The sequence below is a fragment of the Cervus elaphus genome, chromosome 30 (genome assembly GCF_910594005.1).
Source record: "Cervus elaphus chromosome 30, mCerEla1.1, whole genome shotgun sequence".
Classification (NCBI taxonomy): domain Eukaryota; kingdom Metazoa; phylum Chordata; class Mammalia; order Artiodactyla; family Cervidae; genus Cervus; species Cervus elaphus.
The window spans coordinates 23,759,637-23,787,525 of NC_057844.1; the positions used below are offsets into that span (position 1 = coordinate 23,759,637).

General features: G+C 41.5%; 1 protein-coding gene across 2 annotated transcripts; it reads left to right on the top strand.

Annotated features, from left to right (window-relative positions):
* Positions 1-25: 25 nt before the first annotated feature.
* Positions 26-27,020, top strand: PROSER1 (proline and serine rich 1). 2 transcript variants are annotated; one of them, XR_006338862.1, is made up of 14 exons: positions 26-922; positions 3,969-4,034; positions 6,290-6,358; positions 8,553-8,647; positions 9,640-9,733; positions 10,812-10,922; positions 12,419-12,502; positions 14,003-14,081; positions 14,694-14,789; positions 19,174-19,218; positions 22,543-24,217; positions 24,907-25,057; positions 25,637-26,350; positions 26,462-27,020. XR_006338862.1 is itself a non-coding variant. In XM_043891798.1 (13 exons), exons 1-13 carry the CDS (start codon positions 878-880, stop codon positions 25,757-25,759), a joined length of 2,733 nt encoding a protein of 910 aa, XP_043747733.1. In that variant the 5' UTR covers positions 26-877; the 3' UTR covers positions 25,760-27,020. The 2 variants fall into 2 exon arrangements, 1 of the variants encoding a protein (XP_043747733.1); XM_043891798.1 differs by having other exon boundaries at positions 25,637-27,020.
* The last annotated feature ends 869 nt before the right edge of the window (positions 27,021-27,889 follow it).

A 27,889-nucleotide genomic window follows, 5' to 3' on the forward strand; every position in this document is an offset into this window, starting at 1 on the left:
ACCTACATTCCCACAGCAGGACCCCTTCTTGGGCTCTCTGGAGAGAGGGGCCTAATCTGGCGGCGCAGAGTTGAGTTGACTCGGGCGCGACGGGCTCCATCGAAGGTCCCCCACGAGCCGGGGGAAGCCGTGGGGGTAACCAGGAAGCGCTCCCGGCGCTGTTGGCGCTGCGGTGTTCGGGAGCCCCCCTACCCGAGACCGTGACCCCCTTCGCCCGGCTCCCGGTGCTCGCCGGCCGCCGGCCCGCTCCCGGAAGCGGTGGCAGATGGTAACAAAGAGCCGGCCAGGCCGCCGCTGCCCGGGCTGCGGGACCCAGGAGTCCGGCGGTAGCTGCGGGAAGTGAGCGAGAGCCGGGCCATGAGGCCAGCTTCGCGGCGGTGAGGGGCAGCCGAGGCGCTGGTGCGGGCCGAGAAGCCGGTGCCTCCTTCCTCGCCGGCCGCAGGATTCGGGGCGCGGGTGCCTCTGCTTCTCGGGCCGCTACACCCGGGAAGGCGGCTTCCCCGATCTTCCTCCGGCGGCTCCTGGCCTTGCTCTGCGGGGACAGACGCTCTGCCTCCGGCCACCGAACGCCGGGTTTTCTCTGCGGGACTCAGAGGACCCGGCTCTTCCCCGAGCGGTCCTGAAGCTTTGTGTAAAGAAGCCGGGGAAGCCTGACGGGTTTTGTTTTGTTTTGTTTTTTAATAAAAAGTTTTTATAAGTCCCCATTTTTAGAAGTTTTTGCAGACTTTGAAGTCCTCTACCTCTTGGTGCATCCTTCCTCCTGCTCCTTGAGTCTTTCTCCTTAGCTGGAAACATTTTTTACTCTCGGAGCGGACCGGGGATGAACGTTTTGTAATTGAAACTAACTGGTTAAAACCTCTTCGAGATAGTAGTCAAGATGGACAAAAAGTCCTTTGAAATGGTGCTGGATGAAATTAGAAAGGTAACTGCCTTAATTCCTTCAATCTTTGAGTTACGAATTCTCATGATTTGTTCTCTTCGGGGGACTGCGAGCAGATTGTGTAAAATACGGATTTGAGGATTGCAAAACTGGTTGGAATTTTAACGTCTAGTGTAGGAGTTTATATCTTGATACATTTCACGATACAAAACGGAGATTTTTTGCTAACTCTAAACTGCTTGAGAATCAGATCGGTATTGCGGAGCTTATGTTCAGAGCCCTCGGTTCCCAAGCCCGCCTTACAAATCTTGAATCACTGTAATTTTGGATAAGTGATTTCGTATTTCTAAGCGATTTCCTCATCTTTCAGTAAGATTAAGAATGACTGAAAACTAGAAATACGTAAAAAGTTCCTTTAACGGTGGTTATGATGTTATGATGATAGGATTTTTAAGTTTGTAAGCAGACTGTATTTGTTGCCTCGGCGGGACAAAGTTAGTATCCTAATAAAAAGTGTGACATTAAGCTTAAAGGCAGATTCTTAGGAATGGGCTTCAGTAACTCGCATTTCAAAGCTTTTTTTCTTCTGCTTGCCAGGTTTTTGCATCGTTTTGAAACTATTGTAGGTAGCCTACATCCCAGTAGACAGCAAAAAATAAAAAAAAAAATTGGAATGTAGCCTTGAGGCTTAACAGTATTTTAAGCGCAAAAAGTTAAGCCTTTACAAAATTAAACCTGAAAAGACTAACTATTAGTATGTTAACACAGGGTCCTTTGCTTAGAATTTCAGGGCTGTTTCCTCGCCATTTTCATATTTTCAAGACCGTTGATTGAGGTGGAAAGACTTGTTACCTTGTGCACTGGTGATTATTATTTGTTTCAGCTTATGAAATTATTAATAAAATTGCCTGTTTTTCTTCATTCTGTATAAAGCAAAATGCTGTTTTCCTTCATCCTTTGTAAATTTTTTTTTTTTTCAAATTTGCTTGTTAGGTTACATTTGTAATGCTATTGAGTATTCTTTTTTTGAATCAAAATAAAATTTCTGCTTTTGCAAATCCAATTTGCCCAATGAAAATCTGCAATAAAATGTCAGCCTGCTGAGTACATTCTTAGAATTTGCCAGTTTGTTAATGAGCTGATGTTAAACTACTGTTTATGAGACAACAATTTGCTCAGGGAGAGGAGTTGATTTCTTTTGGAAGCTCTAGGGTGTCGATTTGTATATTCTCTCCCTGCTAAATTGTGGAAAGATGACATGGTAAATACTAATGAAAGGGATAGAAACTTTTCTAGAGATTAAAGTCAAATTCATAACATAAGTCCCTTATTTCTGGTCTGAAATCAAGATGAAATCTTTTTCTGCCTGTGCCAAATAATTAGATACATCAACATAGTACTAGGCTATTAAAATAGGATGAAAATAGAGTGTATCTAAGTATGAGAGTTACTGTTGGCTTTTCAAAATTGCTCTCAGACTTTGTAAGTCAGTTTAAACCAGGCAGTCTCTTCCTGAGTGTCACCATCTGTCTGTAGGTAATACTAGCTGTCACTATTGTCATTTAAAAACAAAGGCATGTAAGAAGACACTAGAAAAAGAAATAGGAAGAAGAAAGGAGGGGGAAAAGCAATATGTAACCTGCTTTCTAAGAAGAGGCTAATAATAATATTCATTATTGAGCACTTACAGAGTGTGCCTGTTTTAAGCACTTTCTCCATGCATTATTTGACTTAATCCGCCTAATAGCTCTCCAGGTGTAGGTTCTATACCCTTCATTTTACAGATTGCAAGTCTAGTCTCTGGAGGTTAACTAGCCAGCTCAAAGTTACCCAGCTGATAAGGGAGAGGGTTCAGTGTTCAAGGTCAGGGATTCTGACTCCAAGCTGTGGTGTTGTGCCTGGGGATACAGCTGGGCCTCTCAGGTGCTGATGAAAGAATTAAGACAGGACTTGGCATCAACACAGTCCAGGATTTGGGCCAGAAACTTGCTTTTGATTGTGTCCAATGATGTCAATAATAAACTCCCAAGAGTACATTATCCAGAATCCCATTCCCTTCCCTTTTTCATGAAAATTCAGCTACTGAAGCTCCCTGCATGTTTCTCTGTTGACTGGTCATGGTGTTCTAGCAGCATGATGCATGTAGAAAGTACAATTATGATTGTTCTGGAATGAATGCAAAGGGATTAGTTGATTTGGGGGGGGCGGAATATGATTGGCCATATTTCTATATACTAGTACTGTCCATATTTCTATGTACTAGAAAGTGACCCCTACTGTAAATCTAGTTATGATCTGGCACCGTACAAAGGGGATTAGTGGATTTTTAATGAGTGGTTGTTAGCAGATTGTGATAGTCTGGTATTTCCATCTCTAAGCTTAGCATGTAGTTGCCAGGAGAATCATATATGATTTCCTGTGGCTCCAGATGGTGCTGGGTCAAAGCCATGAACTTCTCTCTGAACTTGTGTCACATTTACTCTTGACTATTTTAATCCTGAGGTGGGTAGTGATTGGTGTTCCCTTTTGTGGGTGAAGAGCCTCTCGGGACAATTAAAATACCTCCCAGAGACCACACTGCCAGTTAGTGGCAGGCACACAGGTTGGCTTCTGGGTTCACATCTCAGTAGAAATGCTGAGAGCCTGGACTAGACCTTGTTTTACCCCATGTTTCTCTATCAGTCAGGTGCGCTATAGGTGCGCAGTAAATAGCTATCTGCTGAATGAGTAGTTGCTAGTACATTTAACCTTAAAAATGATGGTTTGGTTGAATTTGGGGTGACTTAAAACTGCAATCACTTTTACAGGAATACTTAATTTCTATTAATGTAAAATCTTATCTGTTACAATTCTGTTCCCTTCCTTTGTAGGAGTGAGGAGGGAGGCCAGGGGTTTTCCTGGTGTCTAATTGTATCCCTAACAGCATGGAACCCCAAAGGTAGAATGTCACATCACCATGGTGACTTATCAGCCTCTTTATCCCCGGGCTACAGAAGGTCTGCCGCGGTTTGAGTTGCACAGGCAGTTTTCATGTATGCATATTGCTGTTCTGCTTACATATATTTATTCTGTTTTTCTGTGTTTTTAGGCTGTTTTGACAGAGTACAAATTAAAAGCGATTGAATATGTACATGGATATTTCTCTAGTGAACAGGTATTCTTTTATTTATTTAAGCAAAAGCTTTTTTTTTTTTAAACAGTGATGTTCTGATTAGTGCCTTTGCTTATTTACCTACTGGTCAGGTTCAGAATTGCTTTTACTTTGTTGCTCTGTTTATTCAGGAACTTTAGAAGCTTTCAGTTTTAACAGAAAACTTTACATAATTTATAGTTGGCATATTTTATAAGCATACCCACTTTTCATCATGGTATCATATGCTAACATGATTTTAAAATGCAGTGTCTGAAAAACAGAGTTCAAAGTGTTTATATTCTGGGCACAGTATCATATGTCTGTAAACTTCTAATAGTTAACATACCCAAAATTGCACAATGTTTATGAGTCAGTAATTGCAGAATTCACTACAGTTTATACAACTTGGAACAAATGGTGATATATGTTCTTATGTGAAGCCACGAGTAAGAAAAAAAAATAGCATCTAATAAGTAGTTTCTGTATCTTCCAGAAGACTAATATTATCAGTGGGATCGTTTAGTGGAAACTTTCACCCAACTTTACGGGGAGTTTGCTGATTTTGAAAAATAGGTTTGCATTTATATATACACATGCAGAGAAAGCTGGATTTCCAAGGAATACTGGAAAATACTTGATAGAGATATGAAGCAGAAATAGAAATGTACATCTGGAGAACAGTTTTGGGAAACGGTGGGAACGTGAGTAAGGTAGACAGTGAATGAAACTGTAGATTGAGTTAGTAAGTAAATGCCCCAACTTTTCATCTCTTTCTCAAGACTTTCAAAACTGGAATAACCTTAAGCCTGTAGTTCTGTCTCCTAAATTCCTGAGAGCTACTCTGTGATTTGCACATGTTGCTACCTGTTTAATGAGTGGTTTCCAGATGTCTCATAACTTTTCACATGCTTTTCTTTTTAAACTTAAATACTTGAGGAATATTTGTAATTTCACATAGCTGATAGCTTTTCTTTCCTTCTCTTGTATGTGTTTCTGTGTATACATGTGAAAATTTGCAGAAAACTTCCCATAGTAGAAATTTAATGACTTTGCTACAGTCATTAAAAATTTTATCAAGCTACTTCCTAAGTGTGATCTTATAAGCCTACTTATTATAATGAATATCTCCCATCCTATATCATACATGATAGTTTATAAAGTTTTATAGTTGGTGTAGTCCCATAGTAAAAACATTATTCCCATAAAAGTAAGGGCATACTCTCTTACCAAGTTGGACAGAAAGTACACACAGTAACTGTTTGCTACTTATGTATCTCTCAGTGAGGAGTGACAAGTATTTTTACTCTTCTTTACATACCACCCCATTTTCTACTGTTAACTTTGCTTTGTGGAATAATTGAACCCATAACATTTTGAGGAACTCAGAGTAAAATAATTCATTAACCCGGATTTTATTACCCTCTCATCTTGAGTCTTTGTTGCTGTCCCTTTTGGGGTGTCCTTGAGGCAGTGAACCTGGTGGTGGTGGCCAGTTGGAGACGGCAGCGCTGTGGTCTCTGCTCGCCTCTCCCCGGCCATGGCGTGGTTTCTCCCTCGTTCACTTGAACTTGGCTGGTGGTAGCAGGAGAGCACCTGGCTGGCTGGGCTCTCAAAGTGACTTAGCATTTAGAAGCTGCTGGCGTGATTCAGGGTAATTCTTACCTTTTTAGAGAAAAGATCTGTGGTCTAAGTCAGAATAGTATGCCCTCCAGATCTGAGTTAGAGAGTAGAAGTCAGTGGACGACCACCACTAGACCACACCACTGAAGATTTTTTTCTATGATTAAGACTGTCATTCTTCACTAAATGTTTGAAAGCTTTCCGCTCATACTATATATTCCTAAGCAAACATTTTATGTCCATCTAGTACTTTTCCAACTTTCCTTTTCTCCAGGTACTTTCTTCCCCTACCTTATACATTACTTTATTTCTAGACCGGTGCTGTCCAAGACTTTCTGTAATGGTGGAAATGCTCTCTCTCTACACTAACCATGTTGGTAGCTATCAGCTTCACACAGCTGTTGAGCCCTCCCTTATCATGTGGCTTATGCCAGTAAGGAACTGAGTTTTCTCTTTGATTTGGTTTCAGTTGATTTAAATGTAAGTAGCTGCACGTGGCTACTCCTTCTCACAGTCTAAACTGGTGTCATGCTTATGCCTGTCATCTGGGCCCCAGCAGCATACTTTGAATAGCGATTCAGAGTACGGAAATAAATCTTGTAAAAATGTTTGCAAACACGTTGTCAGTAGAGCTAAATTAGTTCTTTGCTTTTCAGGTGGTTGATTTACTGAGATATTTCTCCTGGGCTGAGCCTCAGTTGAAGGCAATGAAAGCATTACAGCACGTAAGTAATTTACTTTTCCTTAGAATGTAGAATTTTAAGTATTTTGAATTCTCCCCTCGTTTTCTGTAATTCATCTCAAGTTGCAATTTGTTTGCTTTAGTTGCAGACACTAAATTCCTTTATACTTTATTCAAAAATAACTATGTTAAAAACATTAAAGCGTCCCAAATTGTAAATTTCAATCATGTGTACTGTACTATTAAATTGTACAGAGTTCTACTTGGCAGATTGGAGTAGAAAATATTTATAGGCAAGCAAAACATAGGATTCAAATTTAGAAGTATTTTTATTTACTTTCGACTTTATGTGTCTTCACCTTCCTGTATTTAGTCTTAGAAGAATAGTCAGACTGATCCATGCCAACGTTTTTTTAGACCAATGCTGTCCAAATGTCCTTTCAGTGACAATACAAGTGTTTTGAATCTGCTCTATCCAATATGGTGACCACTGGCTACATGTGGTTTTTGTGCACTTCAAATGTGTCATCTGTCTGAGGAATGGTATTTTTAAGGTGTTGTTTGATTTTAATGTAAGCGAGCAACATGTCTAGTGGCCACCATATGGATGGCACAGTGCTAGAGCCTAGATTTTCAGAGGCTCCGAAGTCAAATGGGGTCTGACTGTATAGAGGGTCTTCCTGGGAGTATCAGGCGCTTGATAGCTTTAAAGAAATCTGCTGATCTTGAGGGCTTCCCAGATGGCTTAGTGGTAAAGAATCCACATGCCAGTGCAGGAGAAGCTGGTTTGATTCTTGGGTCGAAAGATCCCGTGGAGGAGGGCGTGGCAACCCACTCCAGTATTTTTGCCTGGAAAATCCCATGGACAGAAGGGCCTGGAGGGCTACAGTCCATGGGGTCACAAAGAGTCAGCACAACTGAGTGAGCACACATGCACATACAGATCCTTAGCTTCCTAAACTAATTTGCTTAAGAAAGTGTCGGGGTCTGTTAGTGCTTCTTCTCTTTAACAATTGCTTTTTTCCTGCTTTATTTAAAAAAAGAAAAGATTGTCTCACTCATTCACCTATCAGCAGGGGTTGAAAAATCTTTCTCTAAGGAACAAAGAAAAGGAGAGCAAAGCAGAGAGCTTCTGTAAAAAAAACTACTGTTGGGGACCTTGGCTTATCTTATCAGAACAGCAAACTCATGACAAAGCTCTGAAGCCAGCTTGCCTATCCACCCACCTTAGAATTAAAACTCAGAAGTGTGAAGGCTGCACAGGCACACCTTCGTGCACTTAGAGACAAAGGAAGTCTGATTTGACCGTTCATACTGAAGACTGACTTTGACGATTAGGTTCCGTTCTGGACATTTTCATAAATGAGCTAGAGCAGTAGATCCAAGGTCTTCAGAAATATATAATAAAGTTACATATAAGGAAATCAATCTTTTGCAGATGTGTAACCTTCCGATAAAACTTTTAGATGTCAGTTTACAAACATGTAAGGGGGCATGCAGTTTTACCAATTCTTTTGGTGATGCAAGGTTAATAGTGTTCAAAAACAACTTCGGTTGATCAGTTGATTCTAACTAATCTCCTTATATTGACTTTGATTTTGAATTTCCTCCACTGCTAACATAAATATATAAATTGACCTGCTTTTCAAAAACATAAGTATCCTAGACAAATACTAAATTATGTAACAGTCCATATAATCCTCGAGTGTCACAATGTACATTAACTTTCTTAGAGGTTCTGCAGTAAAAGAACCTGTTAATATTTAACCCATCTTTCCTCTAATCGTGATTGGAGTACCTTTTTTTAATAACACTATTCAGCACCATGGACTTCACTAGAAGTGCTGATTATGACATAACCTAGCACTCTGAGGAATTAGGATTTTTTTCTAACTTTTCAAGCACTGTGTCTCCCTTATTTGTAAATAGCCTCTTTTTATATAGCCTTTCTGAGGAAAGTAGAATATGTAATTTTTTTTCTATAGATGAGCATATTGAGAGATGTGGATAAGAAAGAGCACATTGGAGAACTTAGTTCTTCAATTAAAGTAGTTACATTGAAAAAAGCCTAGTTTTAATCCACATAGTTGTTAGGGCTTACTTTTGATGAAGCAGCTTTCATCTCAAATATTTATATTAAGAACATTTAATTATACTACCCCCCACCCCCAAAAGGCAATTTCTGGCATGAAAATTTGTCATGTTGAAAGTAAAATTATTTTTTTTTTTATTAATAGAAAATGGTGGCTGTTCACCCAGGAGAAGTAGTCAATATACTCAACTGTTTCACCTTCAGTAAAGACAAACTAGTTGCTCTTGAACTGTTAGCTTCGTAAGTATTTCTTTTTCTTTTTACTCAGAGAAAAATTTGGAAAACTTTTCAAACATCTTTTAACTCATTAGTGTATGTTAATGTGTCAGAATTATATTGGTAATCAGAACTAATAAAATGTACGAAAGCATAGAGCTGAATTCTTATATCTAAGTAGCTAGTGTGCTCATTACACATGATTATAAACTTGTAAAATTAGTGGGGCTTATTGAGTTTAATTATTTTGATTTGTCTGCATATTGGTGACTTGCTTTTCCCACTCAGAATAACTTGAAAAGCTTGTTGATAAATCCAGAGGACTTATGGTTAGATGGGTTTTCCACATTCTGACTATGTATTTTTTTTGCTTAACATACTCTTATTCTCTCTGGATCTTACTTTCCTCAGTTGTGAAAATAAGGATCTTATCTGTGTGGTAGGGATGAAGATTTTAAATACAATAAGATTTAAAACACCCAGCACAGCACTTGAGAAATGATTGTGAAATAAATTTGAGAAATGAATGATAGAGAAAAGGAAACTACTCACCTATAAGTATTTATGAAAGTCTATAAATTGCTATTTATTTACAGCACATGCAGTTTTTAAGTCCCTAATATATTTATAAATGACCACAAAAGCACAAATTTAAAATAAAACATAAGATAAAACTTCATTTTTAGATCAACCTTGATTTTTATGCAGTTAGCACAGGGGTTTGTTTTATTGCCAGTAGCTCTCCTGACACTGACAGGGTAGATTTGTAAGAATCTCAAAGTAGTGATTTTTTTTGAAATATTAAACTTTGTTACTTTCAAGTAGCCAGATAAACATCATTCAGTTACTATATTTACCATATTTATATAAACATGTTATTTACACTCATCAATCAAAACTGAATAATTATACTCTTCTTGTTATATCATGGAAAAAAGCTTACTCACATATATCTGTGTATTAAATGTGTGTGTCCAGGTTCTTAAATGAAAAGCTAAATTGTTTTTCCTTGGTAGAAACATTGTTGATGCACAGAATTCTCGTCCCATTGAAGATTTGTTCAGGATAAATATGTCTGAGAAGAAACGGTGTAAGAGGGTACTTGAACAGGTAATTTCCTCCAGATTGCTAAATGAATGGCACATGGTTTTCCTGAGTGCTGATGAAGAAAACTGTACCAATCTTATTACTATGCTGACTTTTGATGAATAACCTGCTATCCTGTGATGGGTTAATAATGACAGTGCTGCAGTCTGTGGCAGGGAACTAGAGGTTTTAGGGGTGGGAGGGGGACACTGGGGTATGAAGAGATGGCTTGAGAGTGAGAAGCCAGTGGCGCCTCAGTATGAGCCTCGTGGGCTGTTAATTCTCAGTCCCTCGGTAGCTCTGCCATGTCTCCAAGCTTTTGTCTTTAACTTTATGTATTTAGGAGCTAACTCAGACAGTAAAGAATCTGCCTGCAGTGCAGGAGACCTGGGTTCAATCCTTGGGTCGGGAAGATCCCCTGGAGAAGGAAATGGCAAACCCATTCCAGTATTCTTGCCTGGAAAAATCCATGGACAGAGGAGCCTGGCAGCCTACCATCCATGTGGTCACAAGAGTCAGACACCACTTAGCAACTAAACCACCACCAGGAACTTATTTGTCATCAAGCTTATTTTCATCAAACTCATAAAAGATGAATAATTATAAGGCTAAATTCCAGTTTGTTAATTTAAAATCTCTAATAGTGGGAGAAGTCATCCTTGTCCAAGTCTAGAAAACTTGATTTGTCATTCAAGGTAGTTATTTCTTAGGATTTTGACAGGTGGAAACTGGATTAGTGGTTAGACACCTACTCAAGAAGGGCATGACTGTTCCCCTAGGAGCTGCAGCCCAGTTGTATTTAGTCCTTGCACACAATTTACAGAATCCATTATGAAGAGATCTTTGGGTAGGAGTCTACTAGTTGTGATGTTAAAAACATTCCGTTACCATTTAAATAATTCCATTTAAGTGAAGTGATTTTACTTACTAATTTTAGTTATGTTCACCAGTGGAGGTGCTGACTGATGTATGAACAGATTGAATGTGATGCTCTTCCTTAATCCATCCTATTTAGCAGGGCTTCCCAATATCCAGAATATTAATTTTGTGAGTATATTTGATTTTTTTTTTAAAAACAATCCTCCTCTTTGTTATGTTACAGGCTTTCAAAGGGGGCTGCAAAGCTCCTCATGCAATGATATCTTCTTGTGGAACAATCCCAGGAAATCCATATCCCAAAGGAAAACCTAGTCGCATCAATGGAATTTTCCCAGTAAGCATACTTGTGTGGCTACATGTGCAACTTCTTTGTATAAAATTTAGCACAGTTATGGTATTTAAAGAAAATGCCAGTTGATGATGCTTCTACAAAGTAAAGGAATTTTACTCTGTCAGCAACATAATTCATAGATTTACCACTGAATGAAAGCTCATACATAAGCTATATTAAAATATTTCTATAAAATATACAGAACAACAAGCCAGACAGAAAAGAGAGTGATTTGGTTTTGACTTGTTTTGGCAAGTATTTTAGAAGCACTGATTTACATGTAATAAATGACTATTTCTCAGATTCTCAGTATTCTTCAAACAGTTTCACACTTAAGTGTGTTTGGGAAATCCTGCATGCAGTGTCTCTTTTTTGGAGAATCACATTGCATAATAAAGGCTCTGAGAAGTCCCACAAGAAAGACACTTATTTTTATGTCACCCAGTGTTCCTCAAATTTCTTTGTGAAATAATTTTTTCAAAGAATGGTGTATTTTTAATTGAAGTGTGACAAATAGCCTTAAAACTTAGTGGATTGAAACAATAACCGTTTAGCGTCTCTTGCAGTTTCTCTGAACCAGGAATCTAGGAATAGCTTAGTTTGTTTGGTTATGGCTCAGGGTTTCTCATGAGGCTGCAGTCACCTGATTGATTAGAGCGTGAGCCTGAGCTTCCAAGGTAAGTCAGGTACCTAGCAAATTAGCATTGAGGTTGGCAGGCGGGGGGTCCTTGTTTCTCGGCATAAGGACATTTCCGTAGTGCTGCCTGAATACCTCTCAACTCCACGCGGCAGCTGACTTCCACCAGAGCAGATCGTCCCAGAGGCGGCCAGTGGGGGCCATGTTGTCTGTTATGGCTCAGCCTTGGGAGTCAAATGCCCTCAGTTCTGGAACATCCTGTTTGTTACATGGGTCAGTCCTGTTCATTTAGGGGGCTGCACAGGGACACGTAGGAGCTGAGGATCACTGGGGGCCACCTTGGAAACCAGCTCCAAACTAGTATGTACCACTTAGAACACAAATATTAGGGGGACACATTGTAATAGGGTGTCAGCTTATTTTCATCTGTTAATTAGAGCAGTCTCGAGTGAGGTCGGTATAAGCGGTCACACTTAATACTTACAGAGAACATCATTTCTTATTACTTATTTTCAACTGTAATATAAGTACTGTTTTTGATTCTTTGAGCATCAGCTACAGGAGCTGTCTCTGGCTGCTCCTACTGTGCAGTGAAAAAATTAGAACATACTTTCTCCTCCTCTGTCTCCCCGTGTGTGTCGTGTTTCCTTGAACCTCTGTATGTGTTATGAGATGAGGACTGCGTCAGGATCACGAGCCAGGGCAGGGCTGGGGCTGTGGTCCCTCCTTAGGCTCCTGCCAAGTTACGTCCTTTCTTCAGGGTGGCACAGCAAGGGTCTGCATTTGTTTTGTTTTTGCTTTGGGGTTTGTATGGGTTGGTTTTTTTTTTAATCTCAATTATCTTTCCTTTTTTTCGAAATAGGGAACTCCTTTGAAGAAAGATGGTGAGGACTGTACCAATGAAGGCAAAGGAATAGCTGCACGGATTCTCGGACCATCCAAGCCAGTATGTTTAGAAAATCAGTGACAGAACAAGTCTTCATGCTTATATCTGGTTTTCTGTCTATTAAAAGCGTAAATTTCATTTTTTGTTGGGCAGTCTAAAGTGCAGTAGAAGCTCTAGGAAAGTGAATGGCTTCCTAGGGAAATACACTACAATTAGTTAACAGTGTTAAAGGCCCCTTTGAGGATTAATGGTGTATTTTAAAGGTAGACCAGTTGAACTGCTATTACTTTCTTTTTCTGCAGCCATATTCAGCAGTTTGCTTGGAGGCGTGGAGAGTGGAGAGTTCACTTTAACTAAGGTTGAGGTATGACGGCTGGATTAGTGTTAGTGTTAGTGAGGTGAGAACGGAGCCAGGAGGTGGAGCATATTTTCAAGGGAGTGATTGGAATATAAACTGAGCAGGAGAAGACAGCCTCGCGAGTTGAAGAATTGTACTACGAGAGGCCAACACACAGCCGCCTTGCAGTCCTGACTGCCCACCTGACAAGAACTTGGGTGGCTATTGTTTACAGTAAAATAGTCACAGATCATAGTCTTTGCGCAGAACTAGCACATTGTCCAGGGCTGCCATTAAGAGTGCTGGAGAGAGTCTAGGTTCCTCACTCCAGGGCATCCCGTCTGCTCCAGGATGTGGCTGCCAGCCCCCTCGAGGGCGTGTGTGTGCTCTCTCATCCTCTCCATCTCTGTAGTTAAAATTGCAGCATGTGGCCTAGCTTTGCTTACCTCTGGTCCTCTGGAGACCAGCTCTTTGAATGTTCTTTCATACCTAAGTCCTGTAAACTCTAAAATGGAGGATTTGTGGATTTCAAAAGGTAAAAAGACTAAGCTACTGAATTTATAATTCCAGTCTGCATTCTACTAGAGTTGTCAGAATGCCAAATGCCAAAGGAAACAGTGCTTGTTTCTTTCAAAAAGAGAAAAGGGGGTAAGAACAAGACGACGACTTTCCAGGAGGATGTGGGAAATTCTTGAGTAGTTAAGATTCCAACACCTGGTGGGTTTCTTGTGTTCCATGGGAGGAGTCAGGCAGGAATCCTTGGATTAACCTAGACTGGGTCAGAGAAGAATTTGCTGTTCAGGATGAGGTTGGGCCTTTTGTTGGAGATGATCTGCAACTGAAATAAAAAACTGACACCTCTACAGCAGACCAGATGGAGTTGAGTTTGAGCAAACTCCAGGAGATGGTGAAGGCCAGGGAAGCCTGGCGGTCGCAGTCCACGGGGTCGCAACGAGTCGCACGTGATCGAGCGACTGAAAAACAGCAGCAGCAGCAGCAGTCTTTGGCAGGATCTCTCTTTGGACTTAATCGGAGCCACATTTATTAAAGCAAAGAAATGTCCCCCCTTTGTGCCATTTGTTAGTGCCGCGGCAGTTGATACTGCTGGGGCATTTTTGGCCTCTTAGGCCTAAATGTTTTGAAAGACAAGTTGCATTTTGTTTTGCCAGGAGACAGCTTCCTTGATGTTCTGCTAACTGCTGTACTTTCCCCTCTCATTCTAGCCTCCTTCAACATACAATCCACATAAACCTGTTCCTTACCCGATACCTCCATGCCGACCACACGCAACTATTGCACCAAGTAAGGAGCTCTTTCAGGCTTCACTTTTTTTCTTTTTGCTCTTTATTTATTAAGTTGAAAGTAAAGATTGGTATATATACTCTGGAAATCTGGACCACTCAAGAAATGTGCTACCCTGAGCTTTACTTTGCCCACAGTTGGTTACTCTAGGGTGGTCTACAGCAGTGCAGAAGACTAAGAGTCTCATTTAGAATATTTTCCTTTTGATAAGTTAATTATAGATTTTTTTCATTGTTAATTATTTATATAAGCTTTTGCTCATGAGTAAATCATCTTGAATCCCTTTTTTGATAGCTGGTATTCAAAGACATCATTAGCGCATTTAACTTGAAAGGGCCAAGTGTGTGTGCTTGACAGAAAGGGCAAATCATACAAGTCTGGCAGGTTCTGCCCACCATGCCCTTCAGTGAGTTATGCCTGGAGTAAGCCTACACTGGGAAATAGAAGTCTCTGCTTCTCATTTGATCTCACTCTTCACCCAAATCTCCATGTAAAATGCAACTGTACTAGATAACACAGTTTTAGAAATAAAGTACGTAGCTGCGTCAATACAGCTTGAACTCGAAATGATGCTAAATTGTACATTTTTTTTCTATTATATTTTTATTTTAGGTGCTTATAACAATGCCGGTCTGGTACCGTTAGCCAACGTCATAGCTCCAGGAGTGCCCCCGCCACCTCCATATACTCCTAATCCAGTAACAGCAGGTAAAATCAGGTTGTTATGGGGTGTTAAAAGTCAATAACTTTCTCACCATACATTCAGAGGGGACGGATGTGTGGTGTGGTGTTGTCCTAACAGGGAGCACAGCCGCCAAGCCTGCTGATGGAGCCGAGTGTGACATCCAGGCTCCACTAGAGCGATCTTGGCCCACATGCAACAGATTTCTGTGTATTAATTTTGTAGCCTGCAGCTTTACCAAATTCACTGATAAGTTCTGGTAGTCTTCCGGTAGCATCTTTAGGATCGGCATCTATTTAGGGTCTTCTGTGTATAGTAAGTATCATATCATCTGCAATCAGTGACAGTTTAACAATTTCTTTTCCAGTTGGGATTCCCTTTACTTCTTTTTCTTCTCTGATTGCCATGGCTAGGACTTCTAAAACTGTGTTGAATAAAAGTGGAGAGAGTGGACATCCTCGTTCCTGATCTTAGAGGAAATGGTCTCAACTTTTCACCATGGAGTATGAGGTTAGCTGTAGGTTTGTAGCATATGGCCTTTATTATGTTGAGGTAAGTGTGAACATGAACAGGCCGTGGAAATAGGAACCATTTCTCCTGAGTCTCCTGACAGGCAGTGGACAAGCGTCTCTGACCTAGTGAAGTGTCGCTGTTAGGCACCTTCTGTCTGCCATGGGGAGGAAAGGCTTGTTAGAAGGTGCTCAGAAGCACTTTGCCTACCCACACGCTTTCCAGGTCAGCCTTTCCTTGGGGCCCATTGGGAACTCATGATATGAAGTGTAAATGTTTTTTTCTATCTTGTCAAATTGCTCCCCCAAAAGACTGCATCTGTTTATACCAGCCAGTGAGGGTATATGAGCTTACCGTTTCTTCACACTCTTTCAAAGTGGAATGATAACAGGCTTTTTGTTTTACTTTTGCCAATCTGATACACTGATTCAGCTGGTACCTTCTTTTGTCTGTCTTTTACAAAAGTTTATTTCATTCAGCTATTTGACTCTCCTGAATTTTGTCTTGTTTAGGAAACCCTTCCCCAACCCAATAGTGCAGCAACATCTGTATTCTCTAATTGCTGTTGTAATGATTGCTTTTAAGTGTACAGCTTTTCATTCACTTGCCATTTATCTCTGTGTGTGTGTAGGGTAGGGCTAGAACTGAAATTAAGTTCTGTCTTAATTTACTTTTGCCCTTCCCCAAGACTAAGAGTTACTTACTAATGTTTAATAAATTCCTTTTTTTCTAGGCAGAATGGCTCTGGTGTTTGCCACGGAGTACTCTGACTGATTAAAGTTGCAGTATCTTTTTTCTAAAATCTATCATTTTATTTCTTGCCCTTTTTCACAGTATGTTTTAACCTTAGGGTTTTACATTTTTGCCTAGACAGACAGAGGTTGTGAAAGAAAAGCTGGAACCATGTTGCCTTAGTTCAGGTATTCTTAACCCTAAGTAGTTAGGCCAGGTACTCTGGGTCTTTTAAGATTCCTACTCCATCTGGAATTTATTTTCATGTGGGGTGAAGTAGACGGTTATCTTAATTTTTTTTCCAGACGGTAGTCGGTTTGTCCATGCCAGCACTCTTTATTAATTAATCTGTTTTCCCTGCTGCTTTGAAATAATACGTTTATATTAACTTTTCATTTACACACATGGCTCTAATTCTGGGCTCTTTATTCTGTTGCAGTCTAGTTACTTTATGTTGCGATGATACCATATTGATTTAATTAGCAGATTTATAGTATATTCTGACATTCGATAAGGCTAGCTTTCTCTCACTGTATTTTTGTATCTTTCTTATCCACTTTTGGAAATTGATTCTTCCATGTGAACTTTTAAGATCACCTTATGCAATTAGAAAAGAATTTATGTATTTATAGTTACACAGTAATTTGGAGAGATGACATTTTTTATGATATTAGATTTTACCATCTAATTATTTATATATATGTGTGTGTGTGTGTGTGTCTTTAAATCATGGCAACTGGTAGTGTTTTTCCAGGCCTTATGTTATTGTTTGCAGTAAGTGTTTTTGGGGGGTGTGGGAGGTTTAATTGAGTTATAGCTGATTTATAATGTGTTAATCTCTGCTTCTTTCAAGAAGATTTTGTAGTTTTCTCCATATAGGTTTTTTGCCTTAGGTTTGTGTCTAGGAATTTTAGAGGAATTTTTTTGTTACAATTAAAAATGGATATTTCATTTTTAGGTACTTGTTACTGATTTCCTATTTTAGGTTTTTTTTTTTTCTTTGAAAGTCTTTTTTTCTGGGTATAAAATGTTTCAGCTGACTTATACTTTACTGAGTATAAGTAAGTCGCCTGCCCCCCTGCCCACCCCAGCCTTATTGGGTATTGGTATTGACCCTTGTTGGGTCCACACTTCTTTTTTGTTTTCATTTTTCATAAGTCTTTTGCCTGTATCTTTATTTTTAATATTGTTTTAGAGTTCTGTTTATTTGGTAAGTTAGTTGTTTTGTAAATTATATATAGCTAGAATCTGATTTTTGTAAACCAGTGGGGAAGAGACCTTAATAGGGGTTTCAGATAATCATAAAAATTGTATATTCTTAGTCCTTCCATTTTATTTTTATGCTCATTATTCTTTTATCCAAGTTTTTAATTTTTCTTATTTTTGTTTACTTGGATTCATTCAAATTGCTTTAAAATTTTTAAACAACTTTTCTTGCTCCTACTCAAACTTAGAATTTCTATCTTTAAATATCACTAGTGATCATCTTCATATTCTTAGTAGTTATCAGTGTACAGAAAGTAAAAACAGCTATCCTGCATCCCACCATTTGACTTCCCTACTCCCTTTCCTTGATCATCAATTTGTGTCTCTTGATGGAATACTATACATTTTTCTTTCTGTGCCTCTGAACTCATGGCTTCTTAACTTTGTGACTTCTCTTTGATGCCTTGTCCTCATATACTCATTCTAATTTTCTTCTAGTAGAAAATTTATCTAATCAGCTTTTTCAAAAAGGGTAGAGGTGTAGGATTATAGATGACAAACTCAATTCTCACTAATTTTCTTTTCTTTATTAGAACCTTAGTCTTGTCTATAAACTTAGAAGACATTCCTTATCTTTAGAGTTCACAAATGTCTTTAGTCTTGGAGTTCAGGTATTTCCTCAGGATATTTAGATGTGGATCTTATGGTTAATCCTTCCTAGACTCTGTAAGCCCTTTAGGTGTGAAAACTCAAGTCTTTAAAGCTTTGGAAAATTTTGTCTTTATATTCCTTTAATTAATGATATTTCATCTTTTTTCTCCTTCTAGTACTCTTATTTTTCGGTATATTTGTTCTAAGTCTCTTAGCTATTCATCCGATATCTTAAAAAAATTTTTTTTTGCCATTTTAAATGGAACTTTTAATTTCAACTATGTAATTTAGCTTTCAGTAGTGTTATTTCTAATCTTCACCATTCTTTGCATTTATTAACTTAGAGTAGATTTTTATATCTAAAGTCTTCAGCTTCTCTGCTCATTTTCTTACAATATTATGTGTGTATATATTCTTCATTTGCATTACAGGATTTTAAAGTTCTTTTTCTTTCATTAAATCCCTGGATAGACACTGTCTAAGTTTATTTGTGCTCAAGTCCCTTAAACAAGCTGGGTCTTTGTTGCTCACTGTGTCAGGGCTTGTGGGTTCCCTTTTTGCACTTTATGCCTGTCACACTGATGCTTTCTTGGGCAGTTACTGTGAAGCCTCGAGAGGTCATTTGTTTGCCAGTGTATCTCTGACTAATGGCTGGGTAAGATGGATCCTTTCCCATGGGGCTGGAGAGGAGTGTGCTGAGGCTGTCAGTCTCATGGGCTCCAAGTCAGCCTCAGCTCGGGCCGTTCCCCCGACATCTCCTAGCATGGGGCCTTTTCTAGAACTGAGTAGAGCGGTGGACAGAGCCACTTTCTCAGTGTGCTAGCTGATGCACCCGCCTTGTGAGATTGGCCCCTCAGGCGGCAGTGGATTCTGCCCTCAGCGCCCACCTCCCACTTCCAGGTCTCCCTGCGTTGTAGGCAGTGGTGCCCAGCAGAGTGTCTGCTTAGCCGGTGACAGCGGCCCCTGTCTGCACTCCTGCTGCGCTCTCTCCTAGAAGGCACACCAGGCCTTCCACCACCTTCCCTAAAGGCCTTCTTAAATGAATCTATAAAATAACAGTGTTTGCTTAAAGCCCAATAAAGAGAAGTGGTAGGGACAATTGCTCATAATCCTTGCAGTCTTCGTATAGTTACTACTATGATTTTTGTCTATTTCCTTTTTTTTTTTCTGTAGGCATATGTTGTTTTTCCTAACACAGTATACATTACATATTCTGGATTTTTTTTCTTTTACCTCAGTCTCTGATTATTATGATGGTGAATAATTTGATTAAAGCTGGAAATCAACTTTTATTTATTTATTTTCTCATAGAGAATGAGGACCTCTCCAGTCAGTCAAAACCTACACAGAATCAAGGTAAGCACCAAATTTGTTCTGGCTGCCTGCTCTGTTTTTCACTGAGATCTATTTGAGTTTGAGTGTATTTGAAATCTTTATGCTTTTAGGGAAAGTTCCTGGTTAAAAAATTTAATTAATCACTGCTTGCTAAAAGTGACTTAAGAGTGATACATTTTATTTAAAAATAAAATTTTAATGGTGGTACATTTCATACACACAGCATGCAATGTGTAAAATATAATCTATAAAATGTCTATCTTATAGAATCATCTAAGAAAACTTTTAAATCCATATTAACTGGATTTAAAAATAACCATATGTCTCTGTGTGCTGTTTGTAAAACTTTGAAGCAGTCTCAGTGCTCTGTGGCATTGTATCTGCATTCAGTTTACATTATGTGATATTCGAAGCCTCATTTTCTTAAATATATGAACAACATTTCTTTTTGATAAAAACCCTTTTTTGACAAATGCTGTGTCAGATAGATCTTTTAGACTTAATTACTTCAATAAGTATTCGGAGTAGTGTAATTTAACGTAAGGAAAGAAGAAAGAGTTGAAGAAGGGGCAGCAGAGCAGGAAGCAGAATCCGCAGGTGAAGGCGAGGCAAGTCCTCCCCGTGGCAGCAGCTCGGTGACATTTTGCCCTCCCCGTAGGGGAGGATATGTGTGGTCAGGAAAGAGATGCTCTCCGCTGTGAGATAAAACCTGGGACCAGTTCTTACATAGCAGAGGAGCACATGAATCTGATCATCACAGTGCACGGGTAGGAGTCTTGGTGGAAGAATTCCATTCCCCTAGAATGTGTGGAAATGGTGCTTTTTAGCTGGTAATTTCTAAGGTGGTAGCAGAGCAGGGAGGAAGGGACCCTAAGTGAGATGTCAGGACATAACAGTGTTTGATTCTGGCTCTGGCACCGCCTGGCTTTGTAACCTTGAGCAGCTGATATAGCTTCTAGCAAAGGGAGATTAAGGAAACTTCAGCCTTTATGCTCAGCTTTGTTAATAGACCTGTTTTTGAAGAGAATAAACAGATTAAGTATCATCAGCACCTTTGTTAGGAAGAGCACACTTTGCTTTTCCTTTGCTGTGTTATGTTAGCATGCTTAAGATTGTTTTTCCTTTTTGAACCATGTTAAGAAACAAAACACAAACAAGCACAGTGCCTAAGAACACAAGTGTGACAGGCCTTGCCGAAGTCTTGGTTCCATCGCTTCATAGCTGCATGACCTTTTTATCATCATCATCATTGTTATCACTGTGTTAAGATCTCTTACTGAGATCTACCCTTGTCACCAATTTTTAAGTACACAGTATAGTATTCTTAACTGGAGGCATGGTGTTGTACAGCTGATTTCTAGAACTCACTCATCTTGCATAACTGAAATTTTTATGTCCTTTGAACACCACTCAATAGCTGCATGATCTTTTAACAAATTACTTGATCACACGAAGCCTGAGATTGCCCATCTGTAAAATGGGGGTATTAGTGCCTATCTCAGGGTTATATGAGGACAAATGAAATGACGGGTGTAAAGTACTTAGCACAGGATCTAACACATCGTGTTTTGTGGTTAACAACCAAGTTAGATGACAGGAAAGTGGTATTTACCATGGTGTGGTTTTGGGGGGTGGAGGGGGTTCATTTCTCTTTTCTTCCATTTTGACTGCAGGCACTGTGATTAATAGTGCATGGCTTTTGTGTCATTATACGTAAAGATCTCCAGCAGAGGTTGCTATAAAGAACACTGTGGGACAGCTTGGCTTTCCCTTGCCATCTATCATTAGCTACATGGTCCTCAGCATGAAGTTAAATAAGACAGGGAATTCTCAGATGTTTTTTCCACCAGATGTTTTCCAACCAATGTTAACCTAAATCATTTTTTGGTACATTATTTACAAACACAAAACTAGGCGTATATTCCTTGTGCTTCTAGTTCTTATAAAACAAATGGAATACAGAGCTACAAACCTATTTTCATATGTACTCTCAATTTAAAATGATAGTTATTTTCTTGAAACTAAATTATTGCTCATGATATGAATATGGTATGAACTACAGATCTTTTGAGTTTGATGTTTATATATTTGTGTTTTACTATTTGTCAATTCTCTTCCCATATTGATTATCTAAAACAGCTGTAAAATTTGTTCAGCCCCATGTAGCACCCTTTGGCCATCACTTAGCACTAAAGTATTATGTGGATGTGGACTTCCTCTATTCTTTTCCTATGGTCCCTTCTCCATCCGTGATTAACACAGTGCATCACTTTATGGACATGTCAGCTTCCTTATGTCCAGAGTCTTTATTATGCATAGATTTAAAAATTTAAGTCTTAGTCCATGAAAAGGTCTTTCAGTTGATTATCACTGCAAAGGGAACATTCTCTGTTTACTACTGAAACAGATTTCAGTGTGAATATAGCATGGACAGTAGTTGTCATTATGACATTACCTACCTAAGTCTTGGATTCCTAAGTCTTGGCACCAACAAGATCAGAAGCTAATGTTTTCATTAATTGATTCAGGAGGGAATCCCAGGCATTCCCAAAATGCTTGTATTATTTGTAGAGTTTATCAGAATAAAAGTACTGTAGCAAACTCTAGAAGTTTTGAGAATAAGTCCTTGGGTGGGTTTGAGAACTGCAGCTGAGGTAATCGTGAGGTATCCAGTGCAGCAAACACTTAACTAAACACATAAATGCCAGGCACTGGGCTAGGTGTGAAGATTAAAGATGAACTAGATATGGCTTTTGCCCCTAAAGCCTAGGACAAGCCAAGTAAAGTTAGAGGTTAAGATATGTAGAGGAGTCAGTATGAGAAAGTGCTTGGGGGAAAATCTGTAGAGATTGGTAATCAACTCACAGAGTGGCAACCAAGAATACTGCAGAGATGGCCTGAGTATACTTGATGACCTTGTGTGCCTCTAGAGGGGATGATGTCCTAGAGCTCTTCAGAGAGAAAATGACTTGTAATACTACTCTAGGCAAGTAGCCTGAGAGAATAAGTACACCAACACTAATCACAAAATAAATTCTTTGAATTTTTGTAAAATTGGGAATCTATGAAAGGAAAGTTTTATTTGCTCACTTATCAAGGCTTCCTCACTGTGAACGGGAAGGCCGTGCTGATCCGAGTTCAGAACTCTGCAGGATCTAACGGAGGCTGCCTGGTGAAAATGGAAGCCAGCAATGTGTACACTGCAGTAGCCTCTCACACCTGTCATTGATTTTTCTTTGACATCTGTTAAATATTACATAAACTTTTATCCATTTTCTTTTGAGTTAACATTTGAACTCTCAGCCGTGATGATAACCTCTAGCCTCCCCTCCTCTCCCACGGCAGCATTCTCCACCCCGGCCAGTCAGCTCTTTGCCCCGCATGGCTCCAATCCCTCCACACCCGCTGCAACTCCGGTTCCTACCGCTTCCCCGGTCAAGGCAGGAACTCATCCATCAGCATCGGCCACCGCCAGCCTCCCGGGGATGAACTTGCCGAATACCGTCCTTCCTGTGTTCCCGGGGCAGGTCTCTGCCGTTCACCCGCCTCAGCCGATGACACCAAATCCCACGGTGATCAGGACGCCTTTGCTGCCGGCCGCCACGGTGACCTCTGTCCACAGCACCACGGCCACGCCCGTTCCTTCCGTGTTTTCTGGCCTCGTTCCCCTGCCGGGTCCTCCTGCCGCCCCGGCCCCGGCCCCTCAGGCCACGGCTGTGCCTCGGGCCACCACGGCTTCCAGTGAAACGTTCACCAGCCTCGCCTTCCCCGCCGCTTCTACCGCCGCCGCCACCAACAACCTCAACTCCGCCTCGCTCTCGTCAGTTTTCGCCGGGCTCCCCTTGACCCTGACGCCGGCGTCCCAAGGCGTGTCCAACCCGACCCCCTCCGTCATCGCCGGGGGCTCAGCTCCCAGTGTCGCCTGTCCCCTGGGTGTGAACAGCCCCCTCCTGTCCGCCCTGAAAGGCTTCCTGACGTCCAGCGACACCAGCCTCATCAGTTCCTCCGCCCTGCCCTCCGCGGTGACCAGCGGGCTGGCCTCGCTCTCCTCCCTGGCCAACCAGGGCGCTGACCCCGCGGGCTCAGCCCCTAACAAGGGCTACGGGCCGCCACAGGCGCCCACGCCGGGCCTGGCGCTGTTCCCCGGGCTGCCCTCGCCAGTGGCCAGCGCGGCGGCCTCCACACCCCCCGCCCTGCCCGCGCCCGCCGCCCTCTCCTCCGCCTCCTCGGGGCCAGCTGCGGTGGGCTGCGGTTCCTCGGCCGCCCACCCCCATGGCCCCGTGACCCCCGCCGTCACCACCCTGCCCGTGGTGGTCAAGACGGAGCCCACCAGCCCCACGCCCTCGGCCTTCAAGGGCCCGGCCCCCGCCGCCGCCGCCGCCGCGGGCACGCTGGGCCTTTCTGGGGCGCTGGGCCGGGCGTACCCCGCGGCCTCGGTGCCCATCAGCCTGCCGTCCTGCCTTAACCCTGCGCTGCCGGGCCTCCCGGGGCTGGGCGCGCCCCTGACGGGCTCCAGCGCCCTGCCTGCCCTGCCCCTGGCCCCGCATGGCGGCTCCACGCCCATCACCCCGGTCTTCACCGCCCTGCCTCCGTTCACGTCCCTGACCAGCAGCTTCCCCCTGGCCGCCACCCCAGCCCTCAACCCCCCGGCCTCCGCGCCCGCTGCCCCCGCCTCCACCGCCGCGGCGCCTCCGCACCCCGGCTCAGGATCTGCGGCGCCCGCGCTGCCCGGACTCTCGGCCCCGGCGCCCGCCTCCGCGGCTGCGGCCTTCCCCCTCAGCCTGCCGGCCGCTGTGCCCTCACTCTTCCCCGTGGCGCAGGGCCCACTGCCGGCCTCCGCACCCTCCTACCCCGGCTTCTCCGTCTCCAGCGCCCCCGGGACCCCCGCGCTGCCCGCCTTCCCAGGGCTGCAGCCATCCGCCACCGGTGCCGCCACTGCCCCGTCGCCAGCGCCCGTCCTCCCGGGCTTCGCCTCTGCCTTTAGTTCCAATTTCAACTCAGCTCTGGTTGCGCAGGCCGGGTACGTGCATGGTCTGGAGAGAGGGGAGGTGGTTCTTCACACTACTGATCGTGCATGATCTTGAAGTCATTCAAATGAGTCAGAAGAGAATTGTTGGTGGAAAATTATCTTTTTCTGGGCCGACACTTAAAACAGCTTGAAATGTTTATCCTAACATGTTTCTTGTTAAGATAAATGTATACAATATCAGTGCCTGCTCAGATAATCAGCAGGGATTCCTGGTGGCTCAGACGATAAAGAGTGTAATGCAGGAGACCAAGGTTCAATCCCTGGGTCAGGCAGATGCCCTGGAGAAGGAAATGGCAACCCACTCCAGTATTCTTGCCTGAAAAATTCCATGGACAGAGGAGCCTGGCCCAGTACAGTACGTGGGTCACAGTACGTGGGTCACAAAGAGTCAGACAGGACTGAGTGACTTCACTTTCACTTTCTTTCAGGTAACTTTAGGATTTGCATTTGGTGATTTATGTTGATGACAAAACAGCAAAACATAAACTCACTGAATTCAGAATAATAGACTTGATAATGCAAAGTCAGTGCCTAAAACCTATGTAAAACCTGTTTATAGTTCCTTACAATAGAGAATTTCTAGGATGTTTTTCAGCATCTTAAGATAGTGTTTGACAGATGTAGAAGCAATAGGTTTCATGTCTCACTCACGTGTTGACCCGTTCTCTCTGTTGTTTCAGCCTATCATCTGGACTTCAAGCTGCGGGCAGTTCAGTTTTTCCAGGCCTCTTGTCCCTCCCAGGCATCCCTGGGTTTTCCCAGAATCCCTCGCAGTCCTCCCTGCAGGAACTGCAGCATAACGCAGCTGCACAGTCGGCCTTGTTACAGCAGGTGAGCGCAGTGCCCGGAGCAAGCAAGGATGGTGACGGGTGCGACAGAGCTTCTGTGGTGGTGACCTTGCAACACAGACAGTGTACTCCAGCACTGACCCCAAATGGCTCTTAGCAGGATGTCTGGAGGTTTGATGATTAATTCCCTCCCCCAAATCTACAAATTATCCTTGTTTTCCTTCAGGAGATAACAAAGGTGGTAGAATATATTCATTTGTGTGTTTTTCCTGCTTAGAGACTTAAGTCTCAGTCTGGAGATTTTTGCATACAGAATCTTTAGGTGTGACAGTTAAATTTTAGCTTGTCTTCTGTAGTTAAACCTAAAGTAGTGGACCATTGAAGTAAATTTTCTCCAGCAAACCTGTTCTCATTTTAAAGGCATTTCTATGCACCTCTACCATCTGAAGAAGTCTGAATGTTTCTTAAAAATTTCAGGAGATTGAACAGACTTACCTTGCCCCAGCATTTTTTTTTTTTTTTGTTTGTTTTGTTTTAAAAAAAGAAGTGGGACTGGAAAAAGCAAGCACAGGCCTCATGGAATTTGGCACTCTGCTCACCTATGCGTTCTTCTTTCCGTCAGGTCCACTCAGCGTCAGCTCTGGAAAGCTACCCAGCTCAGCCAGATGGGTTTCCTAGTTACCCTTCGGCACCAGGAACACCGTTTTCTCTGCAACCAGGCCTGTCCCAGAGTGGGTGGCAGTGAATACATTTTAACGCATATGCTCCTGCAGAACAGTGTCAGAATCGCCCGAGGACCGCAGACTGACAAATGTGAAGTTGGCCAGAAGTCAGGAAATGAGGCTAGGGATGATCCTGGGGAAACTGTGACAAGCGTTTTTAAAAAAACACAGTTGCATTCTTTAAAAATGTTTTTAAGTGTGAACACTCCCCTATGTAAATATACCAATGACAAATTGTACGGAGAATAGTATTTTAAAAAGTATTTGGGGACTTTTCACCTGCACCCTATGACATTTTGAACGGTGTATGTGAGCGGTGTAGGGGGACTACTAAAGAGGAGGTTGAACTCTTTATAGCCGAATACAGCCTTAACTCTGCCTGTACAGCATCCACTGACAGAAGTAATGGTCGTGCCTCAGACTTACGGGTTGCATGTGGCCCTGGGGGAGTTACCACCCTTCATACGCTTGAGTGGTTCCTGTTAGCATCGCTGGAACTCAGTGTCCATACTCCAGATAGATCCACAAAAGGGAACTGGAGACCCACCATTATTTTTAACTCCTGACATTAACAAACATACATGTACTGCTGAATTTAACCCAATGTATTTCAGGTAAGTGAAAATGGTGCTTCATATAGTCCTTAGAATGACTTTCAGGTGTTTTCAACTAAAAACATATATATAAATATATATATATATATATCCAGAACTACTTTCTTACAGAAATACAAGGCCTGTGATAATTTGCCTTCAGAACATATTTCTCAATCTCAGCAGTATCCAAATGTGAGTGAGGAGCATTGGACGGACCCCTGGGCCATCTCTATTACTCATTGTACTCTGGAAGCTCTTGGTGAATGTTTACAATCATGGGATGTAGTATTTCTATTTGTACTTAGAATCAAATGCTTCTCTAAAATAATGATGTGACAACAGATAGGGAAGACTTTGTTAGTAAATATGCAGTGTGTACTCTATTTAAGGACCTGTGGTAGTATAACATGATTGAATGTCATTAATTTAAGTATAATAACTGCCACATTCAGGGGGATCGGGGGAGTAGCAAGAATGATTTTCAATCCTGTGATTAAAAGTATAAACTATAGAATCTACTGTAGTACATTTCAGCATCTAGAAGTTTTACTTTTATAAAGACGGTGTCTAGAAGATGTTGCTAATGTATTTTCCTTCAACACGGGGAACAAACTTTTTAAGTATATTAATAAATATTCCTGTATGGTCAGTTTTTAACAGTTTTTTAAAATAAACTTTATGGATACAACATAGGTGTTTTATTCAGTGCTGGGATAAGTATTTTAAGTTTTTGTTTTGGAGCTAATATATAGGACATTTTTGTCTGACTTTAGTTGGAAGTCAATGTCTACTACTGATGCTCACTTAACACCTCATATGAAAGTTGAAACACACACTAACATCTGAAACAGACTATTTATGCCTTTAATTATCTTCCAACACAGACTAGAAGTTATCATTTGTTCTTTTTGAGTCTGCACTGTGTGTGTGTGTGTGTGTGTGTGTGTTTGTGTGTGTGCACATGCTCAGTCACTCAGTAGATGTGACTCTTGGTGACCCCATTGACTGTAGCCCCCCAGGCTCCTCTGTCCATGGGATTTTCCAGACAAGAATACTGGAATGGATTGCTATTTCTTCCTCCAGGGGGTCTTCCCAACCCAAGGATCAAACTTGCATCTATTGTGTCTCCTGCACTGGCAAGCGGATTCTTTACCACAGCGCCACTGGAAAACCCTCATAATTGATGAAGTTTAATCTTAAGCTTTACCACTTGGCTTGCTAGATGGGTCTCATCTGCATTTATAAAATAGTGTCACAGAATTTTAGAAAAGACTTAACACCTAATCAAGTTTAATGAGCCTTTTTTGTTTTTAAAGGTAACACAATGGTAGTAAACAATGTCTAATTTGGTTCAGTTAATATATGAAATAATGGACAATATTAGGTAAGTTGAGAAAAATGATCAAAATTAACATATCCCCAGGATCCTTGTACTCAGGAGGGACTTTAATTTTAACAAATTTAAACTTTATACCCAATAAAATTTTATGAAGGGTTAAAAATTGTGTTTTTAACTCCTAATTGGTGAGGAGGAGAAAATAGAATAAGAAAAAATCA